General features: G+C 42.6%; 1 protein-coding gene across 1 annotated transcript in view; it reads right to left on the bottom strand.

Moving 5' to 3' along the window:
• LOC105383921 (PH and SEC7 domain-containing protein) overlaps positions 1 to 13,075 on the bottom strand; it is a 47,741-nt gene that overhangs the window by 11,411 nt on the left and 23,255 nt on the right. The window contains exons 11-18 of the mRNA XM_048623291.1: positions 6,008 to 6,117; positions 5,309 to 5,655; positions 4,359 to 4,534; positions 3,597 to 3,790; positions 2,985 to 3,183; positions 1,923 to 2,080; positions 1,344 to 1,470; positions 667 to 768 (exon numbers count right to left, since the gene is read on the bottom strand). Of these exons, the coding sequence (XP_048479248.1) occupies positions 667 to 768; positions 1,344 to 1,470; positions 1,923 to 2,080; positions 2,985 to 3,183; positions 3,597 to 3,790; positions 4,359 to 4,534; positions 5,309 to 5,655; positions 6,008 to 6,117 (1,413 nt within the window). The remainder of the gene's footprint in view (positions 1 to 666; positions 769 to 1,343; positions 1,471 to 1,922; positions 2,081 to 2,984; positions 3,184 to 3,596; positions 3,791 to 4,358; positions 4,535 to 5,308; positions 5,656 to 6,007; positions 6,118 to 13,075) is intronic.

Genomic DNA, 13,075 nt, shown 5'->3' with positions numbered 1-13,075 from the left:
AGCTGAAGGGCTAGCACGGGGGGCATTTAAGACGTGACAAAAGTTCTCCGTCGTGCTCGCTCTTGAGGCTGCGAGATGTAAGTGAGCGCGATGCAAAACTTATGTCACGTCTAGCGTCTTAAACTCGCCCCGTGCTACTAGCCCTGGTCTAGGGTTTGTAACCGTGGTGTAATGATTAGCCAGTCTGAATAGCGTCAGTCGCTGACTGCCCAGGTTGCGCCGGGGGTATATAAAGTTCAGTTGATACGCAAGTGGGGAAGGCTCCTTCTTTGCGTTGGCCAATGAATTGAATGCATTGTTGGATATAATAAAATAGGTTATAATATAAGTAAAAGATATAGTAGTCCATGGTAATGTGTGTGTACATGATTCCTTGTTTTCAGTTCAGCCAGCCTTGATAATGTGTAAATTAGAGAAGTCATAATCGTATGGTTCATTTTAGACGTACCCACGACGTGAAGTCGGTCGGATTTAAGTACCGCTTTTACTGAACTATTAAACTTGAACTGTGCTATCACAAAAAAACTTTAAACACTGTTTAACAAGTGTTTTATACGAAATCTGACAGATTTTGTAGGCGTTTGACAGCTCTAAGCACCTGTTAAATACTGTCGGTAAGGCCCTAAAGATCTGAAAATCAAATAATCACGTTAACAAAGTACTCACCTAGTCTGGAACAGATACTCGGCCTGGTCGGAGGTCTGCAATCGAAACACGTGCTGTTTCTTCGTGTAGTCCGTGGCCTTGGTCGCCAGCGCGTGGTGGATCCTGCAAGAGACTACGTGTTCAAATAGACGCTGGTTTGTAGTGTTGGTGTTGTTGGCAAAGGATGCGTAAAAAGGTATGTCTGATGCTTGTTTAGGAGTCTGAGGTGGTTATATTTATTTGACTCGAGATTAGACTCGCTTCGTCGTATCTAGTGCAGCAAAACACTATAAAGATGGATGCCTACATCTTATTTATTTCGACTCAGTTGAAATTGGCCAAACAGAAAGGTGCAAATAGCGATTTATTCTATTGTATTCTCGGAGGTGTACTCTTTACGTGCCGAACCTTTGTAAATACAACAGCTGACCTCAAAACAGAGGTCTTATTGCCTGCAGCCATTCCTCCGTGTACCTGATAGCGTTGTATAAGTTGTCGGACACCTAGCTGCGTCACAAGCCGTGCTTGTTCTCATGCAAAAGAGGTAAAACGCTGTCTTATCGCCTAAACCCATTCCCCCATGTACCTGATAGCGTTGTGCAGATTATCGGACATCTGGCTGCATCATAAGCCATGTTCATCCTCATGCAAAAGAGGTAAAACGCGGTCTTATCGCCCAAAGCTATTCCTGCATGTACCTTATAGCGTTGTGCAGGTTGTCGGACATCTGACTCCGTCGGAAGCCGTGCTCGTCCTTGTGTAGATACAGGACCAGGTCCCGCAGCGTGCAGTAGAACATCTTCCAGCCGCGGCGGCCGAATGGAGCTGGAACGATAAATATAGTTCATGTCATTACTTATTACATAGCTAAGTCGTCTCTCCGAAAAGTTATAATTATTTATATGAAGTATTCTAGTCGCCGCAATTTGTAAAGGAGGGGATGTACCTATATATACCCAGCAGGAGCCTTCGTACGGGAGAATGGTGAAAAACTTAGCCTCAGTATTAATGGCTTTTAACCTTTAGAAGGCATTCTATAGGTTAGACCACCTTCAGAAAACTTTCTCGAGTGCAGTACGCCAACAACTCGCTTGCGAGTCACCTCTGACTACCCCTCCTGGGATTACAGTCGTGAGATTAATACATTTATGTACGAACACAATTCGGACTACCGCTACATTGGCCACTAGAGGACTTATATGTGCGGCGGTATCGCGGGCCTAACGGCGACGCTGTATACGGTTATATAAATTGTCTGTTGGATCCTCAATACTAACTCTTCTTCCCATTAACGTCGTGGCAGCACTTCCTCATGACGTAGCCCTTCTTGTACTCGAGCGCGCGGCTCTGGTCCGGCGCGTCCAGGAACGGATTCCCGCCGACTAGGGTTGCCGTTGAGCCCTCGCCTTCTGCTGGCGCTGGCGTGTCTGTGTCTCTGTGGAAGATGTTGTGAGATAAATTGATTTGTAAAGAACTACATAGCTTATGATTACGACTAACGTAGCGTGAGACGCCCTCCTGCCCCTGACGACCTTAGGCGGGCAGCCGGTAGTAGCTAGATGAGGAAGGCCGACGACCGGGAGAGGCGTATAAGTATAAGTCCAGCAGTGGATGATTATTGATGATGATGAAAGAACTAGCTTATGCCGCGAGCTTTGTTTGACTCTAAAAGGTTTTTCAGTATTAATTCTATACAAAAAATTAAATACAAATCACAGTAATATATGTATATAGCGCGCGCACCTAACGCTACGCATGGGACGCTAAAATGTTTCTTCTGCATATTAGTCAAATTACACGAAGGGACATAGCGACGTTGTCTATAGTATTATATAGAGTGTTGCAAAAGTGGTATACTAAGTCGAAAGGGAAATTCCAAAAAAACGTAGAACAAAGTTGTTCAGACCCCCTGAGTCACCCCTTTTCGGCATAGTATACTTACCACGTAGAGCTGTTTCAACACGTCGCGCGGGAAGTTCTCTCCGTCGTTCAGCTCGGCCAGGTTGTCTATATACTGCACTATGTACTATGTATGTAGTGTGTATGTACTAACGTGGCCCACTGCAGCGGCGCGGCTCGTATCGCGTGGTAGAGCTGTTTCAACACGTCGCGCGGGAAGTTCTCTCCGTCGTTCAGCTCGGCCAGGTTGTCTATATACTGCACTATGTACTATGTATGTAGTGTGTATGTACTAACGTGGCCCACTGCAGCGGCGCGGCTCGTATCGCGTGGTAGAGCTGTTTCAACACGTCGCGCGGGAAGTTCTCTCCGTCGTTCAGCTCGGCCAGGTTGTCTATATACTGCACTATGTACTATGTATGTAGTGTGTATGTACTAACGTGGCCCACTGCAGCGGCGCGGCTCGTATCGCGTGGTAGAGCTGTTTCAACACGTCGCGCGGGAAGTTCTCTCCGTCGTTCAGCTCGGCCAGGTTGTCTATGAACTCTGCGCAGGTCATCCGCCGGAAGGTGGCGTTGCCTGCGCCGTGTAGGTCCGTGTTCAGCAGCATAATTGCGCAGGTTAACGTGTGCACCGCGTCTGAAAGTAAAGGGGTACGAATTAAAACTGTGTTTTATAAAGAATTAGCAGCTTTTTGCCAGTGTTTTTTGGTCATTGATCCTTATGAAATCGGTAGTCAGCGTATCGCTATTTTCGGGCCCACAAAATTGCCAACAACAAAATATCTGCGTTGAAACCTATCGAATCGAGCTCGACAAGCGACCCCAAACACCACATTAAGAGCGCAATACTTCGCGCGCAAATAAAATACAATTTGAAAATAGCGGCGATTAGGTACATAAGTATGAGCAGACAGACCAACGAATAGACTGCGACAGCACAAATGCGTCCACCATGTTAAAATCATATGATCGTCATTATGTGGACATACCAATGAGTCATTCGGTTGTCAAACCAGCTGAAATATGACCAGATAATATAGATATAGTCACCCTGTGAGTTGAACGAGCTCGGGCTGCACTCCAGGTACCGCCTAGAGAAGTGCACCAGCACACGCTCTCTCTCCTGCGTCTCTCCGCTCAGAGCGAACCGCGAGAGGAATGTCCGGAGCGCCGCGTCGAGGGTGGAACCGGAGAAGTCGAAGTGTTTGACGTACTCTTCGGCTACGGCGCGGGAGAACTCGTTGCTGGAATGGAGAGATTTAAGATTTTAGTAACAGAATCCATTAGGCTAATTACATTGGTTCATTATATTTCACTGTACAAAATGTGCAGAGTTTAAGTGCCACTAGACTTTCTCACTGAAAGTTGCCGTAAAATGTTTTTTTCGTAACTTTGCAACTCAGAAGCTTTGTAGGGTTGCATTAGACGCACTGCATGAAATTATAGCAGCTCTTCTCTAAGTAAATCAATATTCCACCTAAAGCTGTCAATCTTATTTAACACATTATACCTACATACACTTGTCCAAAATTAATAATGCACATGCAGATCTTCACACCAGAATCATTAAATCGTAAGAGCCTTAAAAAAACACTTGCATTTTGCACCTTGTTCGAAAGAAATAAGAGTCAATATCATGTGTCACATCATCGAAAACAACCGATCTGTCAAAGATTTCTATGCGCATTATCAATTTTGGAGCACTGTACCTACATTTTTTTGGTGAAATACCGCGCCACATCAATGTGTCGAAGGCGCCAGCTTTAGGTCATTAGTCATTCAGAACACAGAATACATAAAACATATACAAACTTTTTGCTCAAATGCCGCGACACATCACTCTTCTTGAACCCGTCGAGGTGGTACAACCGCTTGGCTAACCGCTCCGCCGACGGGATGTCTACAGCTTTCGGGCTGTAGTGGAACGAGTGCAGCGAGTCGCCGTCCGAGCCCTCGTCCGAGCCTTGGTCCGAGTTGCTGCAGAGCTCCTGGTAAATGATATTTATGTGTGAGGAAGGTATGACAAACACACACACACGCACTCACGCCTTGTACTAATGTACTCCCTTGCGGGGTAGGCAGAGGTGCATTGCTGCACCCACTTTTCGCCAGAGTGTTATGTTAGTCCCAATGTAATAGGGGGCGGGCCTATTGCCATTTTACGGGGAGGAAGGTATGAATTCATTATAATTAGAGAGGCTAGGAGTAGACTTCCGTCTCGTCCAATACATTCTGTATTCTGATAATATTGTGAACAGTATGCACCGTTTAAATTATATAAATATGTTAACATATTTAAATCGAATATGTCAGCACAAACATGAAAGGCTACTTGAAGTTCCCGAGTGACACATCAACTGTATCCTTACTAATCCTTACTAATATTATAAATGCGAAAGTAACTGTGTCTGTCTGTCTGTCTGTTACTCTTTCACGCCAAAACTACTGAACGGATTTGAATGAAATTTGGTATACATACGGTCTAAACCCTGGGGAAGAACATAGGCTACTTTTTATCCCAGAATTCCCACGGGAAAACTTTTTAAGGCGAAGCGAAGCGCGCGGGAACAGCTAGTACCTTATATTAGCGTCCGGCGCACTCTGGCAGTCAGTGACTGACAACTAATCTGATTGGCAAATCTTTTAAATACGGTGCAAGCAAGGCTACCTTTTGATTTCAGACATAACCATACGGTTAAGTACTATATTTGGCGACATCTTCCAATATTATTTTTTAGTAGGTAATACAAAAAGAAACCAACCTGATAACCCTGATTCTCGGGCGAGTTGTGATTACTACCGTTCGCGTAATTACTATTACTATTTGCGCCATCCGCATTCAACTTATCCGGGCCCTTCACTTGTATCACTATTCTATAGTCGTTGTTATCTCCATTTAGCGTGACGTCACTGCCATGGCCGTTTGAGTATGAGGAGTTGGACTTGACCCGCTTGTGGCAGGGCTCAGAGACTAGTATTGTGGAGTCTGAATCGCTTGGATCTGATAGCTCCATTCGGGGACATTCTCGGCCGGTGTCGAAGATGTCGTCCTGGTCTTGGTAGTCGGGACTAGATATGTTGGAGACGGCTTCCGAGAGACTCATGTCGCCTGGAATAAGATAAAAAATGTTGCAAGTTCAATTTTTTTTTTTAATTTTGATGTTATTTTGGCAAAAGGGCATGCCATGCCCCAATCGAACTTGTATACTACTACTGCTATCTTACTTTTCAGGAGGGTAAAATATTGAGCTTATGAAGCCACACACCATAAATTGCTGCCATCTCTTTTCTCTCCAAAGAGGTCTTGACTCAAGACCAAAGAGAGGTGTAGTGACATGACACTTTAAGTAAGCGAGTTGACAACATAAAAAACCGAAGGTGCCAACTCGTGCACGCTCGCCAGTCTAAGGCTCGCCAGTTGACGAATTACTCGACTAAATATAAATATAAAGCGTGCATACCGTTGTTAGGCCGCGGCGGCGGCGCGGGGCGCGGCTGCGGCGGCGTGGCGCGCGACGACATCACCGACGACGACACCGACGTCGGCGACGCGGGCGACGACGAGCGACCGCTGTTGGAACGAGAGTTTTATTTATTTAAAGATATTCTATTCTATTCTATTCTCTGTGGGGGTGTAAGTACCTGCACCTGGCTCTCTCGAGTGGAACCTTTGTGCATATCCCCAAGGTCTAAACCGCCTTCCTAAGCTTGGACCATTTCCCACCACGCTGGTCCACTGCGGGTTGGTAGGTTCACATATCTAGATGTGAAAAAAAATCAAATGTCAATATACTTTACTACTCTGTGGTCAAACTATTCCTATCCGTAAAGAGACGTACAAAACAACTGTGTAAAAGTGGAAAATAACCAGTTTAAAGTGAGTGTCGAATACAGTGTGCGAAAGAGACTTTATAACAGCTGTGAAAAGAGCGAGACATCAACATCAAACGTCAAAGTCAGATGTGAAAGTGACAGCGACTGTCATCTCATCAGCCAATAGCAGCGGGTTTCGAACTGTCACTGATCTTGCGCTCCTTTAAACGCAGACTCACGACCCCAAGTTGCTTTCAACGCCATCTATTGTCGAGTAGAGGAAGCTTCTTATTGTAGTTCGGGTTTTCACCACCATAACTGAATAGCGCTGCCTGTAGTTCTACTTTTCACCACCAAAGATAACGGAGCTGCTAGTGACACAAGATTAACATGTCTACCAACACAACTTGCAAGGCATGTAACAAAAAAATCATGTCACTTAACTATATGGAGTGCATAAAATGTAAGGGGATGTATGATATAGACTGCTTGGCAATACAACATAGCGACTTTAACAAATTTTCGCAAGAATATATAACGAAATGGATCTGCCCAGAATGTATATCTACACAACGCAAAGGTGGTAATATCAACACGCCAGTACGAAGCGTTATGCTCAACTCTACCTATTCAAATAATAATTTGAGTGCAAACGACAGCATTATTCTGGGCACTGACAACTATCCCACTGAATATATAAATATGTATCGTGGAAGTGGGACACTCGATGAAAGCAGCATACCAGCTCCCCCGAATGGCGATACGTGTTCATTGAAGGAAATACTCAGATCTATGAAGGAAATGAGTGAACAAATTCAAAAACTACATCAACAAAATACACAGTTCGGAACAATACTTAATATGATTCCAACTATGAACCTGACCATTAATACTATGTCGGATACTATAAATAAGTTGAATAATACTGTTAAAACTAAAGAAAAGGTCATACAGGAATTGCGAACTAGTGTTAAAAAACTAGAAGATGACGCCGCCGCCGTGTCAAAATTATCTGCCGGGAAACCTATTAAAAAATCAGAGCAACCTGGCCCGGATAAAACTCAGTCATCCGCTACTTCAACATCAGAATCACCAGCACAATCACAAGTAGCAATAGATAAACCGACCCAACAATCTAGCGTTCATCAATCTTTTTCACAAGCGGTGGCCAAGCCTACGAGCCACAGCAAAGTGCCCCGATCTACACTTTCAAATGGAAAAGATGAAGTATCGTATGATAATACTGACGATTCGGGGTGGACAATAGTACAGAAAAAGAAACAGCCAGCTAAACCGCGCACGGATCGTACTATAGTGAGAGGCACAGGAACCAGCGATACTCAGATAAAAGCGGTGGAACGCACAATCCATATACAGGCGTGGCGTTTTGCACCTGATACCACTGAGGAAGCTCTGAAAAACTACTTAGGAAAAATTCACCCTTCAGATAAGTACTTCGTCTCAAAACGAGTCATAAAGACTGACCGGCACGCATCATTCATCATTGGTATACCGGAATCAATATATCCCGTGTTCAACTCACCTTCAGCGTGGCCGGAGGGAGTGATGTTTGCTGAGTGGTTTCTCCGACGCCCCCGCGCCGACCAACGACCGCGGGGGAGCGACTCAGGCAGGCAGGACTCAGGGGTCAGAACATCGGCAGGTGAGAAGCAAATATAATAAACAGTATGAGACTAACGAGATCACTGTATACTACCAAAACGTGCGCGGTCTCCGAACAAAATTAGACGTCTTTCAGCAAGGTCTTGCAGCATCAGAAAGTGATCTCTTTGCCATAACAGAAACGGGCTGCAACGAGACTATCAATGATTCTGAATTGTTTATCAAGGGATTTACAGTGTATAGATGTGATAGGACAGATGGGCGCAAACAGGGGGGGGTTATGATTGCAGCGTGTCCTAATTACGAACTTAAACAAATACCTATTACTGTTGACTTGAATAACTCATTATTCGAAATTGTATGTTCCTCTGTATACCTGAAACATAGGCATTTATTTGTTTGTTGTGTTTTGTATATCCCGCCAGCTGCACCAGATATTGAATATTTAAAAATGTTTAGGATTGTAGAGCAGCTATGTACAAAGTATAAAAAGATGTTAGTAATTGGCGATTTTAACTTGCACTCAGCGTCAGCAGATATAAATAATTATTTTGAATTTTTCGTAGCATTTGGAGAGTTTATTCAATTAAATCATGTACCAAACTGTAATAACAGGCAACTAGACCTCGTGTTGACAAATTTTTCCCTTTGCGATGGGAAACTATCAGATACAGTGGTGTCGGCCTCGAACATGCCATTGGTGCCAATAGATGTACTTCATCCTCCGTTAGTGGTCACCATTCCAAAGGGAAGGCACATTCCGAGAGGGACAACGGCAGCTTCAAATACAAACTCAACGGCCAAGCAGTCGGCTGATCACAAATTACAGCCACTTGAAATACCGCGATGGAACTTCAGGAAATGTAACTTCCAACAACTTTACGCGGAATTGGCAGAAGTTGATTGGACTACTCTATACAGTATAACACAGGTAGAGGTAGCTCTGGAGTATTTTTATACACAGGTAAATAGCATTATTGACCGTAGTACTCCCAGGAAAAGCAAAAATAAAAATGTGAATCATCTGTATCCCGAGTGGTTTAATGCAGACATTATACGAGACTTGAAAGAGAAGGCTATATGGCACAAGAAGTACAAGAAAAGCAAATCAGACTATGACTATACCCAATTTGCCAATTACCGAACTACTCTCAAAAGTAAAATATCTGCTGCCTATAACCAATATCATAGACGTATTGAAATGAATTTAAGTAGGGATCCGAAAACTTTCTGGACAATGATTAAATCCAAAAAGACGCAAATTAACAAAATGCGGCTTCAAAAAGATGGTGTAGAGATACCAGAAGAGGAGGTCGCGCAGGCGTTTGCAGACTACTTCCAGTCAGTGTACGACCCCGCAAGACCAGAGCTGAACGTAGAGCGCGCTAGCTCTACCTGCAGCGCAGCGGACGGCGGCGGCGGTGCCCGAGTACACATACCAACTCTCGAAAAATTACAAATTCTACAGGCGCTTAATCGTCTTCCCTCTAAACAGTCAATAGGTCCCGACGGTATCCCACCATTTCTTGTTAAGGATTGTAGTAGGGTTTTCGCCTCTCCTCTACACTACCTATTTAACATGTGCTTGGAAACAGGGCACTACCCGGATGGTTGGAAGATATCCAAAGTTTCTCCAATTCCGAAAGGTCAAATAAGCGAGGACGTGCAGAAATATAGACCAGTTGCAGTACTCTCTACATTCCCGAAAGTGTTTGAGTCCGCTCTACAAGCGTGTATTTTGAAACAGGTATCGCCTCAACTAGCGGATGCTCAACACGGATTCCGGCCGGGACGAAGTACTAATACCAATCTACTGGATTTTATGTCCGTGGTGGCCCCAGCGGTGGACTCTGGACTACAGGTGGACGTTGCTTATTTCGACTACCGGAAAGCGTTCGATTTAGTCGATAATGACGTCCTACTGTCGAAATTGGCAGCAATCGGCTGTACCCCGCTAGTGCTAAGTTTTTTTGCTAGCTATTTGAAGGACAGACGTCAAGTGGTCGATGTGAACGGATGTCTATCTGCGCCGTACTATACGCATTCTGGCGTGAGTCAGGGAAGTAACCTTGGGCCCCTGGAATTTCTGATCCTGATCAATGATCTTCCAAAAACAGTGGTTAACGCCGAATGCTTGCTATTTGCAGACGACCTCAAGTTGTTACGGATTATAACCAATGTCGAAGATTGCGATTTCCTGCAGAATGCAATAAACATGGTTTTTGATTGGAGTAGACTGAATAAGTTGCAGTTTAACGTTGATAAATGCGAGGTTATGAGCTACGGCCGGAGCAGGAACCCTATACTCCACGAGTACAGAGCGGGGGCTGCCCCATTGGCGCGAGTCTCTGCCGTGCGAGATCTAGGGGTGGAGTTTAGGAGTGACTTGACGTTCCGTGATCATATTATTGGTACATGCAAGCAAGCGTTCCAAAGACTTGGATTCATCTTAAGGCGATGTCAGAGCTTCTCCAATACCGGGGCCATCAGAACATTATACAATGCCCTGGTAAGAAGTAAACTCGAATGCAATGCAATCGTTTGGAGTCCTCACCAAGAGAAGTACACAGCGATGTTGGAACGCATGCAGAACAAGTTCACAAGGTTCTTGTATCTAAAAATGTACGGTGTTTACCCATTCTACCCCCTCATGTACCCAACATTGTTTGTACTGGGAATGGTTGGGTACAATAAACTTGAAGTGAGAAGAAACGTAGCCCTGGTCATATTTCTTACAAAAGTAGTTCGTGGATTGGAATACAGCCCTAATGTGCTGAAGCTATTAAAACTAGTAGTCCCAAACAGATTGTTCCGGCGCCGCAAGAACAGGATGTTCGAGGTGCCGCGGGGTCGCACGGCTCTGGTCAACAGCGCACCCCTTACTAGAGGCATTCGCCTGTTAAATATACTGGCTGATGAGGTCGACATCCTGGTTTGTACAATGAACCAACTCGAGAGAGCAATAACCGCGTTCCTATGCTATGGAAATCCAAAGTAGTACTGTGTAAATATTAAGGTTATAATTTATTATTTTGAGCAATGTTATTGTGTTGTGGTTATATTTATATTGAAAATGTAATTTGTTATTTTTATATTTGTATAATGAAATTTAATGTAATGTAAATATTGTAATTATAGCATAAGTCAAGAATGTCGCATTGGTGTAACTACTGTTAAGGCATGTCTTTTGTAAATAAATAATAAATAAATAAATAAATGTGCTAGATCTAGATATGCAGGTTTCCTCACGATGTTTTCCTTCACCGTAAGAGCGATGGTATACATTGTATAAAATACCTTATTACAGTGATATGAGTGAATTTATCAATAAGCTATTTGGTGAATCACTGTCTGACTTGGTCAAAGTCCACTAACTGTCAATCCGTGGAAAAATGTATAATCTAATGGATTAATTCGCCTACAATACCAAAGCGATCGTAGATCAGTTGGTTAAGACATCGACTACGACCCTAAGGTAACACGGGTTCGAGTCTCAGTTCTGCATGCTCCGCTCTTTTTGTGATTTATTTCACTTAAGAAGTAAAAACGAACACAGGTTCAAGACCAACCATAACGAAAAAAGTAAAAAGAATATTAGTCATGGATTATTTCACTAATATAACATTTCGAAGAGGAACTCGTACTAAATCAGAGACCAACAATGAAAGCTGTGACGGAAAAGAGTTATCTTCTCAAACTATAGATGGCAGCACCTGTAGTTTACCAGACTTGTCTGCAGATGGAAGCACCTGTTTAAATGTTGAAAGTGAAATCAAAGAACTTAAACTACAAGTAGCCATTGCTCATAATGAAGTAAAAGAATTATCACTTCAAAACTCAAGTCTAGCTAATGAACTAGATGCACTAAGAAAAAAATATGAATTGGTTAAAAAACTTACAAAGTATTCGACTCCAAAGAAGCATAAACAGAAGACCTCTAATCCCAGTAAATCCTCGAACATTAATCCCAAAAATGCAAATACCTCAGTAGAGAGAATGCCTACGAATCTGGTGAAACACAGTAAAAATCACACACCGACCACTCCTATACCATGCACATCAAAATGTGTTGCTCCGGAGACAAAAACTTCACCTTACGCTCACAATACCATGACTATGACTTTACCAAAAATATTACAGGAAAAGAGAATTAAAACAACACAGATCGAAGCCATCTCTTCAAATAAACCATATAAAATACATATCTTAGGTGATGAAAGTGTACGGGGATTAGCTAGCTTAATGTTGAAAGCTCGGCAGTACAAATGGAATGATCTTTATCAGATATCATCTACTGTGATGCCATTTGCCAATACTAAGCAAATAATAGGCTCTTCCAAAACTACGCTTAGCTCTCTAAGTACGCAGGATATCATCATACTGTCAACTGGAAATCATGATGTAAATAAGCATGTATTTTTGACTGAGTTGCAAGAAACTTTAATTAGATTTAAGAACAATGATATATTTCTATTATGTGTTGATGACAACCAAAGCAAAATGTCCCATACTCTAAACAAGATATTATACTCATTGGAGAAACAGTTTGTAAATTGTACTGTTATAAATACAAACGATTTGAAAACTATGTATAAACTACCAACATTATTGGATAAAATATGTTTCAAATTAAATATAGAGATTTATGCCCAAAAATACCAAACAAAGTTTGTAAAAAAATTGCCACAACATATTCAACGTATCAATAAAGAACAAAAGAGATATGCTAAGGGTACCATACCATATTTCTTTAATTTACAAAATTCAAAAAACAAGGTGCTACAAGTTTTGAATAAAGAACAGAAATATGCTAAAGGAACTATTCCCTATCTCTTTAGTTTGCAACATACAAAAAATAAACAGGTAATATCTACAGAATGTAACAAAAATTCAAAGTTTTTTCGTGTATAACTCTATACGAATAATGCATCAGAATATAAATGGCTTATTATCGAAATCTGATCTACTTACTGTTGTATTGAGCGAACTCCTCGATAAGGGCATCCGTACTGATATATTATGTATTACAGAACATAAAATGACCGACAATACTGCAACATTTCTAAACGTAAACAATTTCAAACTAGCGGCTT

Source organism: Plutella xylostella, chromosome 9 (genome assembly GCF_932276165.1).
Source record: "Plutella xylostella chromosome 9, ilPluXylo3.1, whole genome shotgun sequence".
NCBI classification, from domain to species: domain Eukaryota; kingdom Metazoa; phylum Arthropoda; class Insecta; order Lepidoptera; family Plutellidae; genus Plutella; species Plutella xylostella.
The sequence above is the reverse complement of the archived record's forward strand: the minus strand, read 5'-3'. Positions and strand labels throughout refer to the sequence as shown.